At 47.7% G+C, this 22,402-nt stretch overlaps 1 protein-coding gene and 1 long non-coding RNA gene across 2 annotated transcripts; one reads left to right on the top strand and one right to left on the bottom strand.

The window, feature by feature from the left end:
• Positions 1 to 330: 330 nt before the first annotated feature.
• Trim54 (tripartite motif-containing 54) lies at positions 331 to 21,345 on the bottom strand. Its single transcript, NM_021447.2, has 9 exons — positions 20,880 to 21,345; positions 6,743 to 6,915; positions 5,798 to 5,969; positions 3,812 to 3,907; positions 1,681 to 1,914; positions 1,182 to 1,204; positions 945 to 1,069; positions 744 to 836; positions 331 to 480 (listed from the first exon to the last, which is right to left on the bottom strand). Exons 1-9 carry the CDS (start codon positions 21,045 to 21,047, stop codon positions 464 to 466), a joined length of 1,101 nt encoding a protein of 366 aa, NP_067422.1. The 5' UTR covers positions 21,048 to 21,345; the 3' UTR covers positions 331 to 463.
• On the top strand, positions 520 to 2,201 carry Gm15469. The gene is made up of 2 exons (XR_003955738.1): positions 520 to 1,230; positions 1,655 to 2,201. It is a non-coding gene; the product is annotated as a predicted gene 15469 (long non-coding RNA).
• Positions 21,346 to 22,402: the final 1,057 nt, after the last annotated feature.

The raw sequence follows: 22,402 nt of genomic DNA, 5'->3' as shown, positions 1-22,402 counted from the left end.
ACCGGCAACTACAGTTAGGGTAAGAACTTTTGGGAAAGTGGAGCTCTCCAGGCCGGTAGGAGAGACAAGCATGCTAAATGAGATGGGAGAGGAAGCCTATTAAATTCCTGGGAGCCCTTCCCCCAACCCGCCAGATCCCGGAACTCGGAGGTCTGATACCCTTTCAGGGTCTCCGGCTTAGGAGGCAACCTCTAGTGTAAAGGGAATGGCCACGAGGGACTATTTCGCCTCCGCCCCTTCAGATGGTCTGGGGTTGAGAAAGGGTAGAGCGATGGCGAGGTTGCTTCTATAGCTGAGCCTAGGAGTGGACAGCAAAAGGAGCCGAGGACGTGGGACACTTGAGTCCTTTATTGAGAACCTTCCCGGGGGCGGGAAGCCGAGCTTGGTGGCGCGGTGGTCTCTGCGCAGATCCTCAGCATCCCTTGGCTCCCGCTTCGGGTGTGCGCTCTGGATCAGAGTCGGGTCAGTGCAGGCCTGAGCCTGGGGGGGGGGGGGGAATTAACCGCCCGGTGAGCGGGTGCTCCAAACGAACAAGGCACTCCCGACAGCTCGCTCTCCCAGGCAGCGGGGGTTCTATTACACGGTACCTTGCAGGCTCCCCCAAAGCCGTGGGGAAACGTGCACTTTTCAGAGCGCTAGGCGGTGCGCTTTGAGGCTCCTGGTGTCTGCCTTGAAGGCAATCACCCAAGGGACCGTGAGTTTGGTAACTACTCCTCACCCCCAAACCTTCGTCCAACTCTCACCTTCTGGCACGTCCAGCCGCTCCTCCTCCAGCCCCGCATTGCCCTCCTCCCCATCCAAAGCCATGTCGTCATCCTCTTCATCCCCAGCGGCGCCTAGGTGGAAGGCAGGTCTAGTGAGGTGGAGCCCCTGCTCTTCTGGCCGTAGCACCCACCTCGTACCCCTTCAGCAGGTCTAAACAGTCCCTCTCCCGGCTCCCTCACCCGGCTGGAAGTCGATGGTTCGCAACATTTCGGCCACGTGCTCCACGCTCACAGAGAATTGCTCCATGCTCTCATAGCCTGGCTCCGGCCGTCCTGCCAGCTCCACCTTCGACATTGCCCCGACCCTGTGATGGCCACAAGGGCTCAGCAGAGGGACCCCGCTCCCTCAAGCCCCTCCCAGGTCAGAAGGAAAGAATCCACAGGGTCCCTTCCTTTCCCACCGCGCAGTCCACTCACTTGTTGATCAGCTCCTTTGCCTGCTGCAGGGGAGAAAAGGAGGGCCAAGGTGAGCACTGGGCCAGCCCTGGTAAAATCCCAATTCTGATTCTCGCCAATCTTGCGGGGTAGGAAGGGATTTATATCCCAATTCAAGGGGGTTGGGGGGGGGCGAGAGACAGAAACAGAGAGATAGAGACAGAGAGAGAGAGACCGAGAGACCGAGAGACAGAAACAGAGAAAGAGACAGAGACAGGAACACAGAGAGAGAGAAACATACAGAGAGATAGAGACAGAGACAGAATGACCGAGAGACAGAAACAGAGACAGAAACACACACAGAGAGAGAGAGAGAGAGAGAGAGAGAGAGAGAGAGAGAGAGAGAGAGAGAGAGAGCGCACAACATGATAGAGTGATTTTTCCTATGTGGTGACAAGAGGTAAAGCTTGATCCCCGCTCCCCAGGCCCTGAGTCCCCCCCAACCCACCCTGCAGGCCCGCCTCCCTCCCTCTCCGCCAACCTGGAGGTAGAGAGCCATCTGCGGCTCCTCCATGGACTGGATGGCGGACTCCACCAGCTTTGAGGAGCCCTCCAAGTGGTCTCCGTACTGGCGGATGAGGCCCCGCACGCGCTGCAACTTCTCCTCCTGCTCCCGGGCCAGTGCTTGAAGCAGTTCGCCCTTGCGCTCCTCCAAAACCGCGCACAGGGTCTCGAACCTCTGGTTTAACAGTTGCTTCTGTCTGCGGCTGTTGTCCTGAAAGACCACAGCAGTATGATCTCGCCTACGCATGCCCAGAGCTCGAGAGCACGAAATTTTAGTCCTCGCCCCACTTTAAAAAAAGCCGAGAAGGAAAGTGACCTGGCTAGGGTCACACCCTGAGTTGGGGACACAGAACCCAGCTCAGATGTTTTCAGTTCACAGTGATGACAAGAATGACAAAGAATTTCAAAGTTGTTTCCCTGCTGGCCCTGGCTCTGCCTTGCACTAATTCCCACTTCCTTGTTAAGAAAATTAAATCAGTGGCTACTGTGTGACTACCAGCATCACCTTTTAAAGTTAATTGAATTTTAGCCGGTGCTCAGACCTCTATGAGTTCGAGGCCAGCCTGGTCTACAGAGGGAGCTCCAGGGCAGCCAAAGCTCCATGGAGAAACCCTGTCTCAAAAACAAACATTTTAAAAACTAGTAATTTTTTGTCTGATATGAAATTAAGTCTTATTTTAAAACACAGACATTGGTTAGAGAGGTAGAGGGAGGGCTTTGCTGTTAGTGCCTCCTGCTCTTGCAGAGGACCTAAGTTTTGTTCCTAGAATTCATGTCGAATGACAACTTCCTGTAACTCCAAAGGACCCAGCAAGCTCCTCTGACCTCCATGGGCAATAACATTCAAGTGCACATGTCCATACACAGACACACAGGAACACATAAATGAAAATAAACAATAAATCTAAATGTTTAGAATTAATTTACTGAAAATATTGCCACACTATTCAAATATATTTAGTTAAATATATAATAAGTATATAATTCTCATCATATAATTTTAAGTAAATTTATTCATTGATAATTTCATATATATATATATGTGTATATATATATATATATATATATTGATTACTCTCACATCCAGTCTCTTTTCTCTCCCTCCCTTCTCTATAAACCCCTCCTCCCCATGCCTCCCACATTGATGTCTTTTTACTTTGCTTATTTATTTACTGCCACAATTTTATTTGTATTATTTTCATTTGGGCATATGTTGTGCTTGGTGTGAGCTCCCATGATGATCAGAGGAACTGAATTTCCCTGGAGCTGGGTAGGAGCTACAGGCAGTTTTGAGCCTTGCACTGCAGATGCTGGGAACTGAACTCAGCACTCTGCAATAGCAATGCCTTGTCTCAACCACTGGGCGGTCTCTCCGGTCCCACTTATTTGTTTTGGGACAGGATCAAGTGGGCCTTGAATGAGACATCCCCCTGCCTCAGCCTCCAGAGTGCTGCCATTATAGTTTTGGGCTATCACACCCTGCTCCATTATTAACTTATCTAGTTTATTTAGAAATAGGATGTCCATACGTTGCTTAGGCTGGCCTGGAGCTTGATACTATCCTACCTCCCTCGCTCTGGTCATCACCATTTTTTAAAAAAAAGATTTCTTTAATGTATATGAGTACACTGTAGCTGTACAGATGGTTGTGAACCTTCATGTGGTTGTTGGGGATTGAATTTTGTAGGACCTTGTTCGCTCCGGACGGCTCTGCTCTGGCTCAAAGATTTATTTATTATTATACATAAGTACATTGTAGCTGTCTTTTGACGCACCAGTATGGGTGGTTGAGAGCAACCATGTGGTTGTTGGGATTTGAACTCAGGACCTTCGGAAGAGCAGTCAGTGCTCTTACCTGCTGAGCCATCTCCCCAGCCACTGGTCATCACCATTTTATAGTAGTAAAAAAAACAAACAAAACCAAAGCATGGAAAGTGTAACTTGACCGACATTACGGAGTTGCTGTGTGCTGGGAACAAGCTGGCTAAAAACAACCCACCATGAGCTAGAGTCCAGAAACTCTTTGGCCAGCTTGACCAGAAGTCAAAGAATCTTGGGGTCTCTGTACAGACCATCTTGCTCCCCTTGTCTTCCCAGCCTGAGCTCACCTCAATGGTCTGGCACACCTCCTCCATCTGGGTGATCACTGCCTGCACACGGTCATTGCCCGCCACCAGCATCGCGATGCCATCGCTCAGCTCACTCTGTCACACACACACACAGGCCAGCTTTAGAGTCAGAAGCCCCACCCACAATGGCACCCCTCTCATCTCACCTCGATCATTGGGGACATCTGCAAAGATCTAGAGGGCTGGGGAGGTGACACTCTCTAGACACCCACCACACACCATCCTCTGGCCTGGATGCTTTGTTAGGAGAGCCACGTCTTCCATTAATTCTGGAAGAGTCTTAGGGCTTTCCACTCAGACAACACTGCTTCTGTCAATTCCTATCCTTCTGGGAGTCCAATAGGACTGTGCAGGCCTTCCCATCCTCCACCTCCCTCTTCCTGGTGCTGCCACGTTCTATTTTTTTGTTTTTTTTTTTGTTTTCACTTGTTTGTTTGTTTGTACTCTTCTTTCATTCAGTGATTCTTCTGAGAAATCCATCACTTGGTCCGTCTACTGGTTTTCCCACAGTTATTAGTTTCCACTCAGTTCTTTGTCAGATCTATGTTCAGCTTGCTTTGCTTTGGTTTTTCTTCGATCGGGCCTTTTCATGTTATCCACACTGGCTTTGAATCTGTTATCCTCTTTCCTTGGCCTCCCTAGTAGCTGAGATTACAGTGTTCGCCACCACAACAGGCCACTGCTGCTACATGGTCATTTTGCACTTTTGTTTTTTTTCAGTTCTGGGGATCTATCCGGGGCTTTGTGCTAGGCAAGTGTGCTATATCTCCAATTCTACCTTTTGTTGTTGTTGATGATGATGATGATGCTGTTGTTTTATTTCATCTTTTTTTCTATTTTTTTATTTTTTAAGATTTATTTGTTTTATGTATATGAGTACACTGTAGCTGTCTTCAGACACACCAGAAGAGAGCATCAGATCCCATTACAGATGGTTGTGAGCCACCATGTGGTTGCTGGGATTTGAACTCAGGACCTTCTGAAGAGCAGACAGTGCTCTTAACCACTGAGCTCTCCAGCCCCACTTTATTTTTCTTTAAAACAGGGTCTTTCCTTATACAGCCCAGGCTGGCTTAGAATTCTTTATGTAGTCTAGGCTGGGCACCCAGCATCCTGAGTGCTAAGACTTACAGAGTGCTCAACCATGCCTGACATTATTCTATCTTCTTAAAAACATCGTGTACATTGCAAGTTTCTGTTCTTTAATAATTCCAACATCTCAATTCCCTGAGGGTTTGAAGGGTTTCTGCTAATTGCACTCATGTGGTCCATTTCTCTGTGTATCTTCCATTGTGATTGTTGTGTTGATCTTAATCTAAGGGCCTGCATTGAAGGCATCTTCTTCCAGCTTAACATCTGCATTTGTTTCTGACAAGAACCAGGTGATATAAACGACTTCTTTGATATCTTGGGACTTCAACACAAGCTGAGGTTTGGGGAGTCTTAAATGCACCTCTACCTACACATGTTTTGCAGGTTTTGCGGCATGGCCTCTATCTCTAGCCTGTACTGAGCCAGCATTGGTCATGTGATGAATGTTATCTCTCCTGCCTGCAGGGGCTCTCTGGACCTGCCCTTCCCACCTCCCACCACCACCCCCCATCCCCACCTTCCTAGGATGCCCTTCTCCTCTCAAAGGCCAACTGGTGTGATCTTAAAAATCTCAGCATATCTGGAAGTTAGCTGTGTAATTTCACACTCTTGAGCGTATCTGGTCCTTTGGTGGATACCGTCCTGAAGTGGCTCCCGTTAGATATTAACTAGCTGATGCTGTGGCCATAACCATTGTCTTCACCTTGCCTGACCAGAGAAGGCAGTCAGGGTCAGGGAGGTCAGGTAACTGCCTCAGGGTCGTGTGCAGAGTAGAAAGCAGAGCTGGGGATTTGCCCTGACCACCCCTTACCTAAGTACAGTGAGAACTGCCCAGTCCTAAACCCTTTTCCCGACCCCTCCCTGACTAGATACCTTCTGGCGTTTGTAAATGGTGGGCAGAGGGGCCACCTCACAGTCCTTGTGGGCGCCGAAAACCTTGCAGAGAGAGCAGGTGGGCACCTCGCAGCTCAGGCAGTAGATGTTGATCTTCTCGTCCTCGTGCTCCTCACACATGAGGTGCTGTTCAGCCTTGGCGTGCAGTGGCCTGAGGATCAAGGGCAAGGCAGCAGCGACTGTCAGGGAGCCAGACTGTGACCAGTGGTCGGAAACTTACACAGCGTTCTCACTTTGGGGAAGAAACGATGCTCAAAGGAGACCTGGACCCAGGAAGAATCTATTCCAGGGGACAAAGATGTCACGCAGGACAGGAAGTCATGGGAGCTGATGAGGTCAAGAACATTGAGGTAGACTTTGGTCCCAGACCAGGAGGAGGGAGTAAGATTGAACAGTGTTTCCAGAGGCAAAGTCGGGCCTCCCTGGAGGCCTCCCCTCCTCCCTAGGTCTTCTTTCCCCTTTGTTGTCCTCCTCCCTCTGCTGGGGGGATGTCAGCTTACACAGACTAAAATCATCTGAGAGGAAGGGACTGCAATCAAAAAAATGTCTCCAAAAGATGGGGTTATAGACAGCCTGTGAGGCATTTTCTTATTTAGCCATTGATGGGGGATGTTGATGGGGGAGCCCACTGTGGGTAGGGCCATCCCTGGGCTGGTGGTCTTCGGTTCTATAAGAAAGCAGGCTGAGCAAGCCATGAGGAGCAAGCCGGTAAGCAGCACTCTTCCATGGTCTCTGCATCAGCTCCTGCCTCCGGGTTCCTGCCCTCTTTGAGTTCCTGTCCTGACTTCAGGAATGTCTATGATGTGGGAGTGTGAGGCAAACACAGTGCTCCACAATAGCAATGGAAACCCTAAACTGCCCCTCTATCCCCAAGGGTGCAGGCTCTTCCCTCCAGAGAGGCCAGCAGCCAGGCATCTATCTTACCGGGAGGACTCCTGCTTGTAGATGTCAATGATGTTCTCCACTAGCAGGTTCCGCTGCAGGCCATAGACACCATGCCTGTCCAGGACAACCTCGTGCCTACAAGATGGGCATCGGAAACGTCCTCCTGAAGACACCGTTGTGGAGCCCCGGGATTGCCACAGAGGATTAGAGGCCTGAGAAGACAGGTGACAGGACACTAGAAGTGTAAGGAGGTGTGAGGGAAGGCAAGTGGTGAGCTGACACGGGAACATTAGGTCTTCTCTGCATTTGGTGTCCCCAGACAACACTCTGACAGACGATTTCCTGCCTTGGCCTCATCCCTCAGCTCAGCTCCTTGAGTGTCCCCGCACACAGAGCCTCACTTTGGCCCAGGCCTGATCACTATCTTCAATGGAGTCCAGCATGGGGCTTTGACAGGAATGCTAACTGTAGGCAAGAGACTGGCAGTATAGCCAGTGTCCTCCAGCTTGGACCCTTATGAGCACATGTAAGGTGGTGCATATGTACATGTGCATGTATGTTTGGCAAGATAATATAATCTTGTCTCAAACTCCACGTGAATGGAAGATAACCTTGAATTCCTGATCCTTCTACCTTGACCTCCCAAGTATTGGGCTTATGGCTCTCTCTCTCTCTCTCTCTCCCTCTCTCTCTCTCTTTCTCTCTCTCTCTCCTCTCTCTCTCCTCTCTCTCTCCCTGAGACAGGGTCTTATGTAGTCCAGGCTGGCCTCAAACACTCTGTCTAACTACCTGCCTCTGTCTCCCAAATACTGAGCCATGAGAGTGCTTCTCTTTAGTCCCGGGAAGAGTCACACAACTCAAGTGCTGAACAGGGACAGAGGAATTGCAGCCAGGCTCGGGATGTGGCTCAAGTGGTAGAGGCTGCCCTAGATTTGATCCCCAGGGGCAGAGTGGCGCACTTGGGAGGTAGAGGTAGGCGGGTCTGCTCCATAGGAGGTCTAACATCATCCTCAGCTACATAGGGAGTTTGAGGGCAGCACAGGATGAATGAGACCTGTCTAAAAAAGAAAAGGAGAGAAAGAAAGGCTGGACATGGTGGCACTGGCGGCTTAGCTGAGGCTCTTTACACTGTGTGTCTTAGAGACCAGTCCCAGCTCACTCTGAAGCCACCACCATAGTGTGACCTGAAGCAACCAATCAAAATCCTCTCCTGAATTGTGGCTTAGGATGCAGAAGTCAAGCTGGCTACAGAAAAAAGGCTCATGGAATTTGACTAAGAGCTGATCTGGTGTCCATCCTGGAAACTGAGAGACAAAAACTATTAACACTGAAGGCTGGTCTACAGAGAGGTGGAAAGAATCACTTGTTGGAACTGGTAAGACAGCTCAATGATAAAGACTCTTGCCACCAAGCCGGATGCTCTGAGTTGATCCCCAAGACCCACTTTGTAGGAGAGCCCACCGACTCTACACACTCTGTGGCATTCACATACACTCGTAGGTAAATAAATGTAAAATAATAATAATAATAATAAATCATTTTTGGCGAGAAGTAGAGTTGAAAGATGGCCAGAGATGACCCTGTTCCTTAGTAAGAGATTGCCTGAGATGGCACGATCCTTGGTATAAAGACCATAGAGTTAAGCCTGCTTCTGGCTGGGGATAGCCAGGTGACTGTGTTGTGGATTTGTGGATGCAAAGACTTGGTACAGTTTTAGAGTGTCATGTCTCCCAACAGTAGAAGCCATGCCCTCTGTTCCCCATCTTTTCCTTTGCTCCTGTTTGAATGTAGAATGATGCTGAGGGTGGATTCTGAGCCAGGACCCAGCAGACACACATTGAGAGTGACCACGAGCAATTGTCTCAGGAGGGTATCCTTTGGAGAAAAGCAAGTGTCCATCTTGCTAACTGACTGCTCACTTGAGACATGGGAGTGATATTAGTGGTCTAACCCAGGCTTGTGACTATTAAATATCCCTAAGCTATATCCCAAGCGCTTAAAGCCAGCTGTTGGAACATTCTTCTATTTAAGGTAAAACAACCTGGTCAGCTAGAGCAGTGGTTCTCAACCTGTGGGCTGTGATCCTTGTGGGTTGAATGACCCTTTTGCAAGGTTGCCTAAGAGCATGGAAAACACAGATAACTACATTATGATTCATAACAGTAGCAAAATTAGTTATGAAGTAGCAATGGAAATAATTGTATGGTTGGGGGTTGTCATGACATGAGGAACTGTATTAAAGGGTCACAGCACTGGGAAAGTTGAGACCCACTGGACTAGAGACTCGTGACCTCATAGAAAACAGTGGGGACCGTAGTCACCACTGACTTTGCATGTTTGTGAGTATTTTGGGCTCCTGGGGACTCTAAATCCACGTGTGCCAACAGGAAGGTGGAATCAGAAGACTCTTAGGGGCTGAGGCCATATTCCATCACACACAGAGCACAAAAGTGCTCCGAGTCTCATTCTTTTCTCTGGTGGCCAGGCAGGAAACACGGCCCTACCGAGATGGACAGCTTTCTTTGTGGAGAGCAGAGAGCATTGCTGTAAACACAGTTCTTGGGATTTCTTGAGAGCCGTGAAGCTGGAACAGGTGGGGTTGAGATTACTGAAGACTGGGCGGGTAACCTGTCTTTCTTACTTCCTCTTAGGATCCTATGAACACTGGCAAGTTTAGGGAATGTTTAAAGGGTGTGGTCACACATGTGAACTGAAGTTGGAAGCTGTGGAAAGCCGCGCCTTATAAAGATTCTACACAGGGGATTAACTGGCTGGGACCTTGCATGAGTGTGGGAGTTAGAATGTTGCAATGTTGCAGACCTGCAACCAAATTATCTTGGTTTTAGTTCTCTTAATAGCCATTCATTGCTCACCTCTGTGTTTGGCCTAATATCTATCCCTGTGACTACTAGGCAAATCCCTTCTGTAATGTATAGAATTACCACTAGCTTCCACTAACCCCCCCATCAAAAATTTAAAAACATCATTCTATGGTACCCAAAGGCTGTTAACAGAGATTTCAGTGCTTGGCTGTAACCTCCTTACCTGATATTTCCACTAAGATATTTTATTTTTAATCAATTAATTACTTTAGAGACAGTGTCTCACGATGCAGCTCTGGCTATCCTAGAACTCACTATGTAGTCCAGGCTAGCCTCAAACTCACAGAGATCTGTCTGCCTCTGCCTCCTAAGTGCTGGGATCAAAGTCGTGCACCACTGCTGCCTAGCTCCACTAAGGTACTTTGTAAGTGCCTTGATTTATAACTTTTTGGTTCTGCTACTGTAAATACTTTATAAGAACCAGGGAGAAGGGGTGCCTGCTGATCTGAGTCCTATCCCCTGGACTAGTATGATGGAAGGAGAACCAACAACTACAAGTTTACCTCTGACCCCCACCCTGAACACACACACACACACACACACACACACACACTCTAAATAATGGAAATGTCATCAAAAGACTTCTTAAAATCATAAGAGCCAGCCAGGCGTGGTGGCACACGCCTTTAATCCCAGCACTCGGGAGGCAGAGGCAGGAGGATTTCTGAGTTCGAGGCCAGCCTGGTCTACAAAGTGAGCTCCAGGACAGCCAGGGCTATACAGAGAAACCCTGTCTCGAAAAAAAAAAACAACAACAACAAAAAAAAACCAACAAAAAAAATCATAAGAGCCTTCATGAAACTCCCACCATGTTGGAACATGTTGGGACAACTTGAATCTGTGTCCCCAAGCCTTGGTCACTCATATTCACTTCCAGGATAAACTCTCTTAACCTTTAGGTGAGAGCCATGCTTTTTTTTTTCCTGCTCAATGCAATAACCTATCAATATTTAGAACCCAAATGAGTGAGGCAGTAGCGAGTGAGCTCTAAGCCTGTGCATCCTGGAGGGAGCTAAGTCACTTGACTAAAGCTGGCATTCGCTGGGCAGTGGTGGCACACGCCTTTAATCCTACACTTGGGAGGCAAAGACAAGCGGATTTCTGAGTTCAAGGCCACCAGCCTGGTCTACAAAGTGAGTTCCAGGACAGCCAGGGCTACACAGAGAAATTCTGTCTCAAAAAAACCAAAAAAACAACAACAAAAAACAAAACAAAACAAAACAAAACAAAAAAAAAGCTGGCATTCATGTAGCATGTTTCAGCAAAGGCTTGAAAAGAAGAGAGGGGCCTCCCAGCTCACAGCAAAGACAAATGGGCCCCTCCCTTTGTCCTTCATCTTCTTGATCTCAAACACATGGGATTCACTGTTGGCATTTTACTGGAGTTTTGAGGGCCTGTTGTGGCTGAGTACAGGAACCGTAGGCTTCTCAGATGTTGTAGAACCTGATCTAATTCTCAAGAGACTTTGACAAGACAGTGGAGAAAGTTCAGGCAGGTTACTACGCACCCACCTCGTGAGGCAGGAAGATCAGGATTTCAAGACCAGCCTGGAGTCTAAGAGACCTGGTCTACAAAAGGCTTGAGCTGGGATAGAGGGTTGAAATGCTTGCCTCACAGGATTGAGGATCTGTGTTCAAAACCCAGAACCCATGGGAAAGCTGGGCATGGTGGCACATGCTTGCGATCCCAGCAGTGGTCCCTAGGCAACAGCAATGCAGTCTGGGAAAAAGGTACAGCTCGTCAGACTTCTCTCCTCCTGTTCCCATTTTACTTTTATCTTTCTTTCTCTCTGAGATTAAAGGTGGGCGTTACAGCAACTGGCTTTCCTTTCCTTTCCTTTTATTTTATTTTTTTATTTTTAGACAGAGCAACCCAAGCTGGCCTCAAACTCCAGCTTGTATCTGAAGATGACTTGAATTTACGATTTTCTTGCCTCTACCTCCCAAGTGCTGGGATTACAGGTGTGCAACACCACACACAACTTCTACATAATTTCCGAGTTTCTTACAGGGACTTTGGAGTTTGAAAAGGCAGATCAAACACAGAACCAAATTAAACCATTCATTTATTTAAAAAATTCAGTGCTCAGACTATGTAGGAATAGCAGTGGGGGGCGCTGGGGGGCGCTAGAGTGCCATTTAAAAAAAAAAAGAACCAACAAAGTAAGGTTTGGGATCCCCATAGAGAGCTACTGTTACTTCGCAGGGTCTGATACTGAAGGAGCCATTTGGCACGTGCTTTTAGTCAGGATAGACAGGTTGCCAAGAAAGAGGGGCTAAAAAGTGCTTAGGAGATGGGAGAGACTACAGGAGCTTGTATTTAAAATTGGGAAATCGCCTGCAGGTGGTGGTGCTACTGGACGCCTTTAATCCCAGCACTGGAATGCAGAGGCAGGCAGATCTCTGTAAGTTACATGCCATCCTGGCCGACAGGCAAGGCTATGTGGTGAGACTCTGTCTCAAGACAAGAAGTGAAACCACAAATTGCTTCTTGGCCCTTTGTCTAAGGTCAAGTCTAGCAGGGGTTGTGGGCTTCACAGACTGAAAGCTAGGTGGTTCATAGGTCAAAAAAGGAAATTACTCTCTGTCCTGCGTGTAGGTCCCTAAGTTTTCTCATCACAAGTAGAAATTTTAGATTCTAGGTGATTGATGAAAACCTTAAGAAGTCTTCAAAAAGATGACAGACTCTATTCTGGGAAAAGATCTCTCCACCTAATTAATATTCAGTTATCAAGATCTGCTCCTCCATTTCTGTTTAACTTACTTATCAAGAAATTGGCTCTGGCCGGGGCCTAGCAAACACAGAAGTGGATGCTCACAGTCAGCTATTGGATGGATCACAGGGCTCCCAATGGAGGAGCTAGAGAAAGTACCCAAGGAGCTAAAAGGATCTGCAACCCTATAGGTGGGACAACAATATGAACTAACCAGCACCCCCCAGAGCTGTGTCTCTAGCTGCATATGTAGCAGAAGATGGCCTAGTCGGCCACCACTGGAAAGAGAGGCCCATTGGTCATGCAAACTTTATATGCCCCAGTACAGGGGAACGCCAGGGCCAAAAAGTGGGAGTGGGTGGGTAGGGGAGTTGGGGGAGGGTATGGGGGACTTTTGGGATAGCATTGGAAATGTAAATGAGGAAAATACCTAATTAAAAATATTAAAAAAAATAAAAGGAAATTAAAAAAAAAGAAATTGGCTCTGTCGTATATGCCACAACAGTTGTCTTCCATGCTCAGAGTCAGCCCCATAAAGTACATTTTCATATACCAACAACATGATGTGTAGAGGAAATTCCATTACCCTAAGAAATGGAACATCTGGATGAATGTCCTACCCTGTCCCTTTGTGTGACTGTGACCAGTATTCAGTGCTCTCCCTGCGATAAGCATGACAGCACTCTATGGAATCATGTCTGTGAAGGCGCCAACAAAATATAAAACAACACGTGAACATAAAGGAAACGCTCACAGTCTTAAATCCATCGTAAAATAAATGACCGCAGGGAGCCACGGGGCATGAAATAGCCACATCACCTCTCCCCGAAAAAGTTAAAAGGAAATGATTGGAGTTAGAGGTACGGCTCTGTAGACTGGTGCTTGACCTGATCCAACCTCAGCACCATGGAAAACAAGAGGAATGAAGAAGATGGTCTGAGGATGAGCCTCAGTTGGCAGTGTTTGCCTAATGTGCACAAGGCCCTGGGTTTGCTCTCCAGCATCGAATGATGTGGGTGGGGTGGCAGGCACGCGCCTCTACCAGCACTTGGGACAGGGAGGCAAAAGGAAGAGAAGTTCAAGGTCATCTTGAAAAACAGGAGACCCCGTGTCAAACCAACAAAGAATAGGATGGTAAAGGGAAGGAATTCTAGGCTTCGTTCAAGGCTTTGGTGCAGCGACCATGATCGGAACCTTTCTCTCGAGGGCTGCGTGATGCCTTCTGGTCCCTCTGTGGTCTGTCTAGAGAAGCTATATAAATGGAGTCAGTCTGGCAAATGTGCACATATCTCACAGTGGTAGCCCTCTTCCCGGCTTCCCAGAGAACGCTAATATGAAAGAGGCCTTGGATGCCAGGCACAATGTTGGAGACCTCCACTCCCAACCTGATGGCCTTGTGGCTTTTGTGAGCCTAGGTCACATTGGAAAAACAGAATAGACAGAAGACATCTGGTGAAAGGTAGGAAATCCAGTTCTTACTTAAAGCTAAAATGGGAAAGGCATATATAGACCTGGGCTGAGAAACAAGGGCCCACTGCTGACACTGGGACTAAGTGGGAGAGGAAAGGGCCAACTGAAGACCCCGGTAGTAGAATAGAAAGGCTTTAAAAGTGATCACCCAGCCTGGTGGTGGTGGCCACGCCTTTAATCCCAGCACTTGGGAGGCAGAGGCAGGCGAATTTCTGAGTTCGAGGTCAGCCTGGTCTACAAAGTGAGTTCCAAGACAGCCAGAGAAACCCTGTGTCAAAAAAAACAAAAACAAAAACAAAATAAAAAAAGTGATCACCCAGAGCAAGCCATGATGGAAGACATCTGGTGTCAACCTCTGTCCTTCACATGGGATCAAAACAAACAAATTTAAAAGGCCAGAAAATGAAGCAGACTGCTGGGCCTTTCAGTGGAGGCCTGTGATTCCCGATGACCAGCTGAAGCAAGGGCAGAGCCAGCTGAGCTCTTCTTTCTTTCCCAGACTCCTCCCTCTCCCTCTCTCCCCTCCCCCCTCTCCCTCCCTCTTCCTCTCCCTCTGCCACACATGTGCATGCATACACACAGTCTTTAATAGTTCAGACTGGCCTTGAGCTCACTGTGTAGTGCTAAGGATGACTTGTGAAATTTCTGATTTTCTTGCCTCTACCTATCAAGTTCTGGGAGCACAGCGTTTACAATTATGGACCACCCTGCCTCATTTCTGCAAGGCTGGGGATCAAAATCAGGGTTTCTGCACACCAGGCAGGCTCATACCCACAGGGCAATGCCGAAGTCCCGAAAGCCTCTCTTCTGACAGCTCCCTATGTATGTAAAACTCTCCCTAGCTGGCCTTCCTCCTCCCTGCTCCTTCTGGTCTTTTGCTAAATGACAACAGGTTGCTTCTCAGAACCAAGTGCCCACAGCAAAGCGGAGGCAGATACAAAAATACACTGAAAGCTTGCTCTAAAGTAGTTTGGACGTGAATAGAGTTTACAAATACAGAAACACATGGGAAGATGTTTGTGTCAAATTCCCATACCAACAGCTTTGCTCTCGTCAAAATTTTTGGTAGCTGAGTGGGTGCAGGTGTGGAGAGGGAGGGGGAGAAATTAGAGGGGTTAATGTCATATTTTGAAATTTTCTATTTCAGATTAGGGAAAAAAGAGAGCTACAGTTTTAAATAGAATTATAACAGCAACCAAATAGAATAGTAGGGAAGGAGGGAATGAAGGCAATCTAGCTTATGAAAACCCTGGAGAAACTGAGGCAAGAGAAGTGTTAGGCAAAAATGAAGATAATTATGCTAGGTGAGTCAGGGTTAGATTATAGACGTTTTCCTCAAATCTTTAATCTTGATCGATAATTTCCTTTGGGAAAAAAAAAACCAAAACAATGTCTCGTGTAGCCCAGGGTCTCACCCAAATCACTGCATTGCTGAGGATGGCCTTGAACTTCTCCTGTGTTGGGATTAGAGGTGTGTAGCACACATGATCTGTGTGGGGTTGGGGGTCAGACCCAGAGCACTGTGTGTGCTAGGTAAGCACTTTACCAACTGACCTAACCCGCACTGTGTGTGCTAGGTAAGCACTTTACCAACTGACCTACCCGCAGCTGAACATGGCAGTCAATCTCCTGGCCAACAGTGGATGCCCGCTAACACTAAACATCTTAGCAGGTGGATTAAATAGACTGTGGCCTGGTCATAACAAAGGGCGCTGTGCTGCTCTATCAAACAGAAAACACAGCCCGCCCAGCAGTGGTGGCGCATGCCTTTAATCCCAGCACTTGGGAGGCAGAGGCAGGCGGATTTCTGAGTTCGAGGCCAGCCTGGTCTACAGAGTGAGTTCCAGGACAGTCAGGGCTATATGAGAAACCCTGTCTTGAAAAACAAAAACAAAACAGAAAACACAGCTGGGTGTGGTGGCTCACATATGTAATCAGACACTTGGGAGGCGAGGGTAGAAGGTTAGCCTGGGCTACAGAGTAAGATCTTGTCTCAAAAGGCAAAAAATAGAGCCAGCAGAACTAAAGGGAAAGGCATTTGCCCCACAGCCCTAGTGATTTGAGTTTGATTTCCAGGACCCAGGTAAAGGTAGGAGGGGGGAGCTGACGCTATAAAGAATAAAGTGTTCTCTAACTTTTATGCACGTGGCCCACCAAAAATGATATGTAATAAAAGGTAAAACAACCGTATAACAAACCAAGACAAAAGACATACTGTGGCTTCAATGTATAGATATGGAACAATTTAAAAAAAATAAGAAGGCTGAGTTTTCTTCTTTAATTCCAGCACTTGGGAGGCAGGCAGATCTCTGAGTTCAAGGCCAGTCTGATCTACAGAGCAAGTTCCAGGACAGCCAGGGCTACACAGAGAAATCCTGTCTCAAAACACATACAAGGAAGAAGAGGAAGAGGAGGAGGAGGAGGGGGAGAAGGGGGAGAAGGTGAAAAGGAGAGGGAAGAAGGGGAAGAAGGGTGGGGAGCTGAACAGAATCTATTGGTTGAGTGTAAGTGTATCTCCACGAGCAAACATGTACCTAAGCATGGAGCTTTCTAGAAAGATTCTCAGAAGTATGAGGATGGTAAGGGTTGTTTGTATTTAGTAAAGGGAATTAAAGATCTGAAGTTAGTGGCAGATTCATTTTCCATGCTATAAACTTCCAAGGTGCTTGACAAAAATGTACACATAAAAATTTAAATGCGGTGTCCTGGCATCGTGTTCGTAACTGTTAACTTTCTAGGCAATGCTCTGAAGGCTTTTTTCCCTTGGTGGTTTGAAGATGAGGAACTAAAAGTCCTATTCTTGTCACCATACTTAGAAAACAGACAATCTGATTATGCCTAGACTTGTCAAAGTGTGGAGGCAACGTGTGAAAAAGGAAATATGCTCATCTCTCAGACCGAGCTGTGAGGAACAGACAGGGTGCGGCTGGGTAACTGGGTCAGCCTCCCCCAGACCCCCAAATAAAGCACCAAGGACCAAGCTGTCCACTCGCTCTCTGAGGACGCTCCATATCTACAGGACCATCTCAGAGCCCTGAGGGGCTACAGGGTTTCATGTAGCCCAGGCTGACCTCACCTCCTGAGTATGGGATTACAGGTGGGAGCCAGCACCCTCAGTTTGCTTGGTGCTGGGATTAATCTCAGGTCTCTGTGTATGCTAGGCAAGCCCTCTACTAACTCCTAACTCCTCATTCGTTTAAGACAGGATCTCGGTATGTTGCCCAGGCTGGTCTCAAAACTCACAGGCTCAGCCAGGCGTGGTGGCGCACGCCTTTAATCCCAGCAAGCGGATTTCTGAGTTCGAGGCCAGCCTGGTCTACAAAGTGAGTTCCAGGACAGCCAGGACTATACAGAGAAACCCTGTCTCGAAAAACCAAACCAAACAATCAAACAAACAACCTCCCCAAAACAACAACAACAACAACAACAACAACAACAACAACAACAAAATCTCACAGGCTCAAGTGACCTTCTCACCTCAGCTTCCTGGGCCACACCAACAGGTGTGCTACGGCATCTGCTCTTGCACGGGGCTTGTCCCCAAACATACATAAAAAGGGTGCCCTTTCTAAATATCTTAGCCTAAATTCAAACCAAAAGAAAAACCTTGACTGTAGGCAAGGCATAGCCACTTACACAGAACTAGCTATGCAGCCCAGACTGGCCTTGAACTCATGACACTCCTACTGCTTTAGCCTCATGGGTACTGGAATTACAGGAGTACGCCACTATACCTGGAAAGAATTTTTTATTTTATTTATTGGTTTGAGGCAGGGTCAGAACAACATGCAGGCTAGGCCCAAGATAAGAAATTCAGGCCTTCATAGCCAAATAACAGCATGTTTAGATGCTCAGAATAAAAGAAAACCTGAAGAGGATACAAGGGGACAATGGCAGGAGAAATTCTGGGGTGTTGGCTACTCCGTGAAAGAGCAGAGGACAGACGGGGTGTACAGACATGCCATGATGTCCTAACTTAGCCCATTCATTGCCTTTAAATATGCTGTCCCAAGGAAGCTGGAGGCCTATTCTCAGTGACTACGATTCACTGTGGCGATCCATTGTGTTGAGGTGGGAGAACCAGCCCAGCGGTTGCCAGCATATGCTGCTCTTTCAGCTGACTGCTGCTCTTTCAGCCGACTAGGGTTTGGTTCCCAGAATCCACACAATGAGCTCACAAACACCTACAACTCCAGCTCCAGGATGTCTGACACCCTCTTCTGGCTTCCATGGGCACCTGCATGCATATGCATGTGCACACACACATATGCACACATTAATAACAAATAAATATTTTAAAACTAGCCTGTGTGGGCCTGGTGGTATAGGTCAATGGTAGGATGCATGCCTAACACACACAAGGACCTGGGTTAACCACAGCACCTAAGACAGAAGGGAGGAGGGAGGAGGGAGGAGGAAGGAGGGAGGAGGGAGGAGGGGGAGGGAAGCCTGTGCTCATCTCATTTCCCCATACTGTGATGAGGAGGGAGAATTCTTATCCTTTTATTTTTTTAAAGATTTATTTTATGTGTACATGTTTTGCCTGCATGCATGGTACCCATGGGGATCAGAAGGGAGCCTAGAGCTCTGGGAACTGGACTTACAGATGGTTGTGAGCCACCACAAGAAAACTGGGAAATGAACTTGAGTTGGTTGGGAGAGCAACAAATGCTCTTGACCACCGAGTCATTTCTCCAGCCCCTGACATTTTTTTTTTTTTTCTCTTTTGAGACAGGGTCTTGCTATACACCTATTCTGGCATACTTGCTACATAGCCCAGGCTAGCCTCCAGCTTGTGATGTCCCTTCCTCGCTGGGATCCCAGGCATGTGCCATAGAGCCTGTCTCCTGGCAGGAAGCATATTCCTGATTTTCCTATCACAGATTGCAACACCAAGAGAGCCAAGTTATATCTGCGAGGTCCCGTGTCTGTGCATGTGAGTTCTATTCCTTCCTTCTCCCCGACCTCTGATCCAGTCACAACCGACTCAGAGCTCCACCAAAGGCACAGAGCTGGAAAGCAAGCCTGTGAACGTATAAAGGACTCTGGTGTGTATGTATTTATTTATTTGGTTGGTTAGTTAGTTAGTTAGTTAGCTGGCTAGGCAGGGTCTCCTGCAGTCCAAGCCAGCCTTAAACTCCCAAGGATTGGGTTTGCAGCCATGTACCACTGAGCCCAGATCTTTTGTTTTTATTTTTGAAATGTGTGGACAAAATAGTCCTGGTGACTTCACCTAGTTGTGCTTGGCCTCATGACCACAGATACCCAGGCATTTCTGGGAAGTACAATTTTGTTTCTGCCTTCTGTCTGTCTGCCTGTCTGTCTGTCTGTCTGTCTGCCTGCCTGCTCTTCCAGAGGTCCTGAGTTCGATTCCCAGCAACCACGTGGTGGCTCACAACTGTCTGAAATGGGATCTGATGCCCTCCTCTGGTATGCATGAAGAGAGTTATGGTGTCTGTAAGTTGCCTGAATATCAGCTACCCTCTAAGTCTTTACCAGGTGAGGAAGGATCACAGTAGTGAAACTGGGGAGACCCCTGCTGCCCTGGCCCAGTGTCTAATCAGACCCTCATGGACAGAGAGGCTCTGCCTCGAATACACACGGTTCTGCTGGCATTGAAGGGTTTCTCATAGATTTACCGACAATTTTTAATTTTAGATTTTTTAATTTACTTTTTGAAACAGTCTTGTTTTGTAGCCCAAGTTGGTCCAGAATTCATTATGTAATCAAGGTTAACTTTAAAAATGACAATTGATTTCCAGAATGGTGGTGACATCTCTAATCCCAGTACTGGGGAGGCAGAGGCAAGAGGATCTCTGTGGGGCTGGAGAGATGGCTCAGCAGTTAAGAGCAATGACTGCTCTTCCAGAGGTCCTGAGTTCGATTCCCAGCAACCACGTGGTGGCTCACAACTGTCTGAAATGGGATCTGATGCCCTCCTCTGGTATGCATGAAGAGAGTTATGGTGTACTCACATATGTTATAAATAAATAATTCTTTAAAAAAAAAGAAAAAGAGGATCTCTGTGGGTTTGAGGTCAGCCTGGTTTGAATGGTGAGCTACAGGACAGCTGGGGTTGCATAGAGAGACCCTGTCTCAGAAACAAAACCAAAAGATGACAATCCTCCTGCTTTAGCCTCCCAACTGCTGGAATTAGTGTAGCTTGACAAAAGACTCACAAAGACCACAGAGACCGCCGCCATCATTGCAAAACGCATGAGGATTTTACTTATCCAACATGTTGGGGAACCCCCTCTCAGCACGCAAGCCGGAAAGAGACCCAGAACAAAGAAAGAACACATTTTTTATACCTTGGTAAAGGCCGGATATAGGCACCAGGGTAGTTTGGCTTATTTTAATTGGTGTAGCCAATAACCTTTTTAGACATTGGTTGGTTTGTATAGGGTGACTCTCATTTTGTCTGTCCTTGAGGTTTTTAGTGTGAGGCGGGACAGGGGGGATTGTTAAACTTGTTCTGGAAGCTTAGTAATTTTGACCGTTAAAACTATATTTCTATATTTGTTTAGTCAGCCAGCTTTTTATCTGCCTCTGTACTTGGCCTGCTAGTACAGTCTGGAAAGTCCTTTTGAAGGGGGAAGGTCTGGGGTAGTCTTGAATTTATATTGAATATTACAGAATTACAGGTATACACTACCATTCCCAGTTATTATTTTAAACTGTGTGTGTGTCTGTCTGTTTGTTTGTCTGTGTTCATATAAGTGGAGGTCAGAGGTCAACTTTCGGGAGTCAGTTCTCTCTTTCCATCATTTATGTTTTCAAGTTGAGGCCTGGTAGCCACACTAGCCAACACATATGCACACACACACATCTCAATATATCGTTGATTTCTTCTCCAGAGTTTTAAAAAAAAAAAAATCAAAGCCTTAAAATGAATGAAATCTAGTCCAAGCTCCTACAAAGCCTATGCAAGACCACTCTCTTCCTTTCCAGTTTCTGCAGGTCCTGGCTGCTATAGACTCAGGTCGGGCTAACCAGCCTCAGGGCAGCTGCTGACTCACGCTGACTCTCCTACCTCTCAGCCCCTCCCTCCCAGCGGAGGGCACCCACCCCATCCCCCTCTGTGACCTAACCCACCCCTCCCTGAGCCCACCTGGAAGACGTCGTTGGCACACTTGCGGCACAGGTTGTGTTGGCAGGGCAAGATCACCACGGGCTTGGAGAACATCTCCAGGCAGATGGGGCAAATGAGCTGCTTCTCCAAGTTGTCCATGTTGTGCGCATCCCCTAGCAGCGGCTTGAAACCCACCGTGAAGTTCATCCCGCGGCGCTCTGGAGCCTGCCTCGCTGTGGCCCTGTCGTTGGCCTTCTCCCCTGCCTGTGCACCCTTCCTCGGTCAGTTTAGGCTGACTGGATTCTTGGGATCCCGGCTATTGCTCCCTCTTGGAAGAGTCCTGTCCCTTCCCCTAACAGCTCCTCTCACCCCTGTCTATTTCCAGACACTCTGTCTACACTCCTTGCTCAGAACCCTCACCAGGCGCTTGTAGCTTTATCTTGCCCTGTGAAATTCTCCTCCTGTCCCCCCAAACCACCCTCTTGGTCACTCTTTGGGCAGCACTGTTTGTCCCTTCCTCCCTAGAGAGATTAACATTACTGTGGGGGTGGGGACACAAGGGGCATCCGTGTGACATTCCAGTTCCCAATTTAGCTCATGTAAGGTGAGCCACAGCTGTCCCCGGACTGAGTGGCCCTGACTCATTCAGGAAGGGGTGGCTAGGAATGGTATGGGGCTCACTTGCTGTCACTGGGAAGGCTCCTGTGAACATTGGTCTCCATGTTCTGGCTTGGGACCTTTTTCCAAACAGAAACAAAGTCTAAACTAGCCTTTGGGAGAGATGGCCCCAAGTGGGGGGGCAAGGTCTGGATAGATCTGTAGATCTGGTGTCATCTCTTCCTCCACAGGCTTAGCCAGTGATCCCGGCCCTCCTAGAGAGTGCATGATTCAGAAATGGAATGCCAGACCAAGAAAGAGAACTTTTCTTCTTCTTCTATTTCTTCTTCTTCTTCTTCTTCTTCTTCTTCTTCTTCTTCTTCTTCTTCTTCTTCTTCTTCTTCTTCTTCTTCTTCTTCTTCTTCTCCTTCTTCTCCTCCTCCTCCTCCTCCTCCTCCTCCTCCTCCTCCTCCTCCTCCTTCTTCTTTTTAAAACAGTATAGCTTTGTAGCTTTTCTCTGTATAGCTTTGGCTGTCCTGGAACTCACTCTGTAGACCAGGCTGGCCTCAAACTCAGAAATCCGCCCGCCTGCCTCTGCCTCCCAAGTGCTGGGATTAAAGGCATGTGCCACCACCACCCGGCCGAGAGAGAACTTTTTGACCCATGTCTGCCCCATATTTGTTCTTGCTCAGCCTTTACAGAGAAACAACCCCACACTAATTTGCTTTGGGGAGTGGTGGGTGCAACCTGGAGGTCACAGGACAGTGGACACCCCCACAAGTCAGTTCCTTTTCTGCAGCATATGGGTCCCAGAAATCAAACTTGAGTCATCAGAATTGATGACAAGTACATTTACCCAATGAACAATCTCACTATACACTTCCCTCTCCCTTATTAAAGACAGGCTCTTGTGTTGTAAGAGTCTGACGAGCCTTAGCTTACTGGGGGACCCTCAGAGCTGGGGA

Source organism: Mus musculus, chromosome 5, assembly GCF_000001635.26.
Source record: "Mus musculus strain C57BL/6J chromosome 5, GRCm38.p6 C57BL/6J".
NCBI classification, from domain to species: Eukaryota; Metazoa; Chordata; class Mammalia; order Rodentia; family Muridae; genus Mus; species Mus musculus.
Note: the sequence above shows the minus strand (reverse complement) of the source record. Positions and strands in the feature narration are given on the sequence as shown.

Bases quoted from the DNA above. Each gene is read 5' to 3' on its own strand.
- Trim54 (NM_021447.2), bottom strand. From the start codon at position 21,047: ATGAACTTCACGGTGGGTTTCAAGCCGCTGCTAGGGGATGCGCACAAC. The intron at 5,970-6,742 runs GTAAGATAGATG...CTTGATCCTCAG, and splicing joins TACAAGCAGGAGTCCTCCCG to GCCACTGCACGCCAAGGCTG. The intron at 1,915-3,811 runs GTGAGCTCAGGC...GTGGTCTTTCAG, and splicing joins AGGTGTGCCAGACCATTGAG to GACAACAGCCGCAGACAGAA.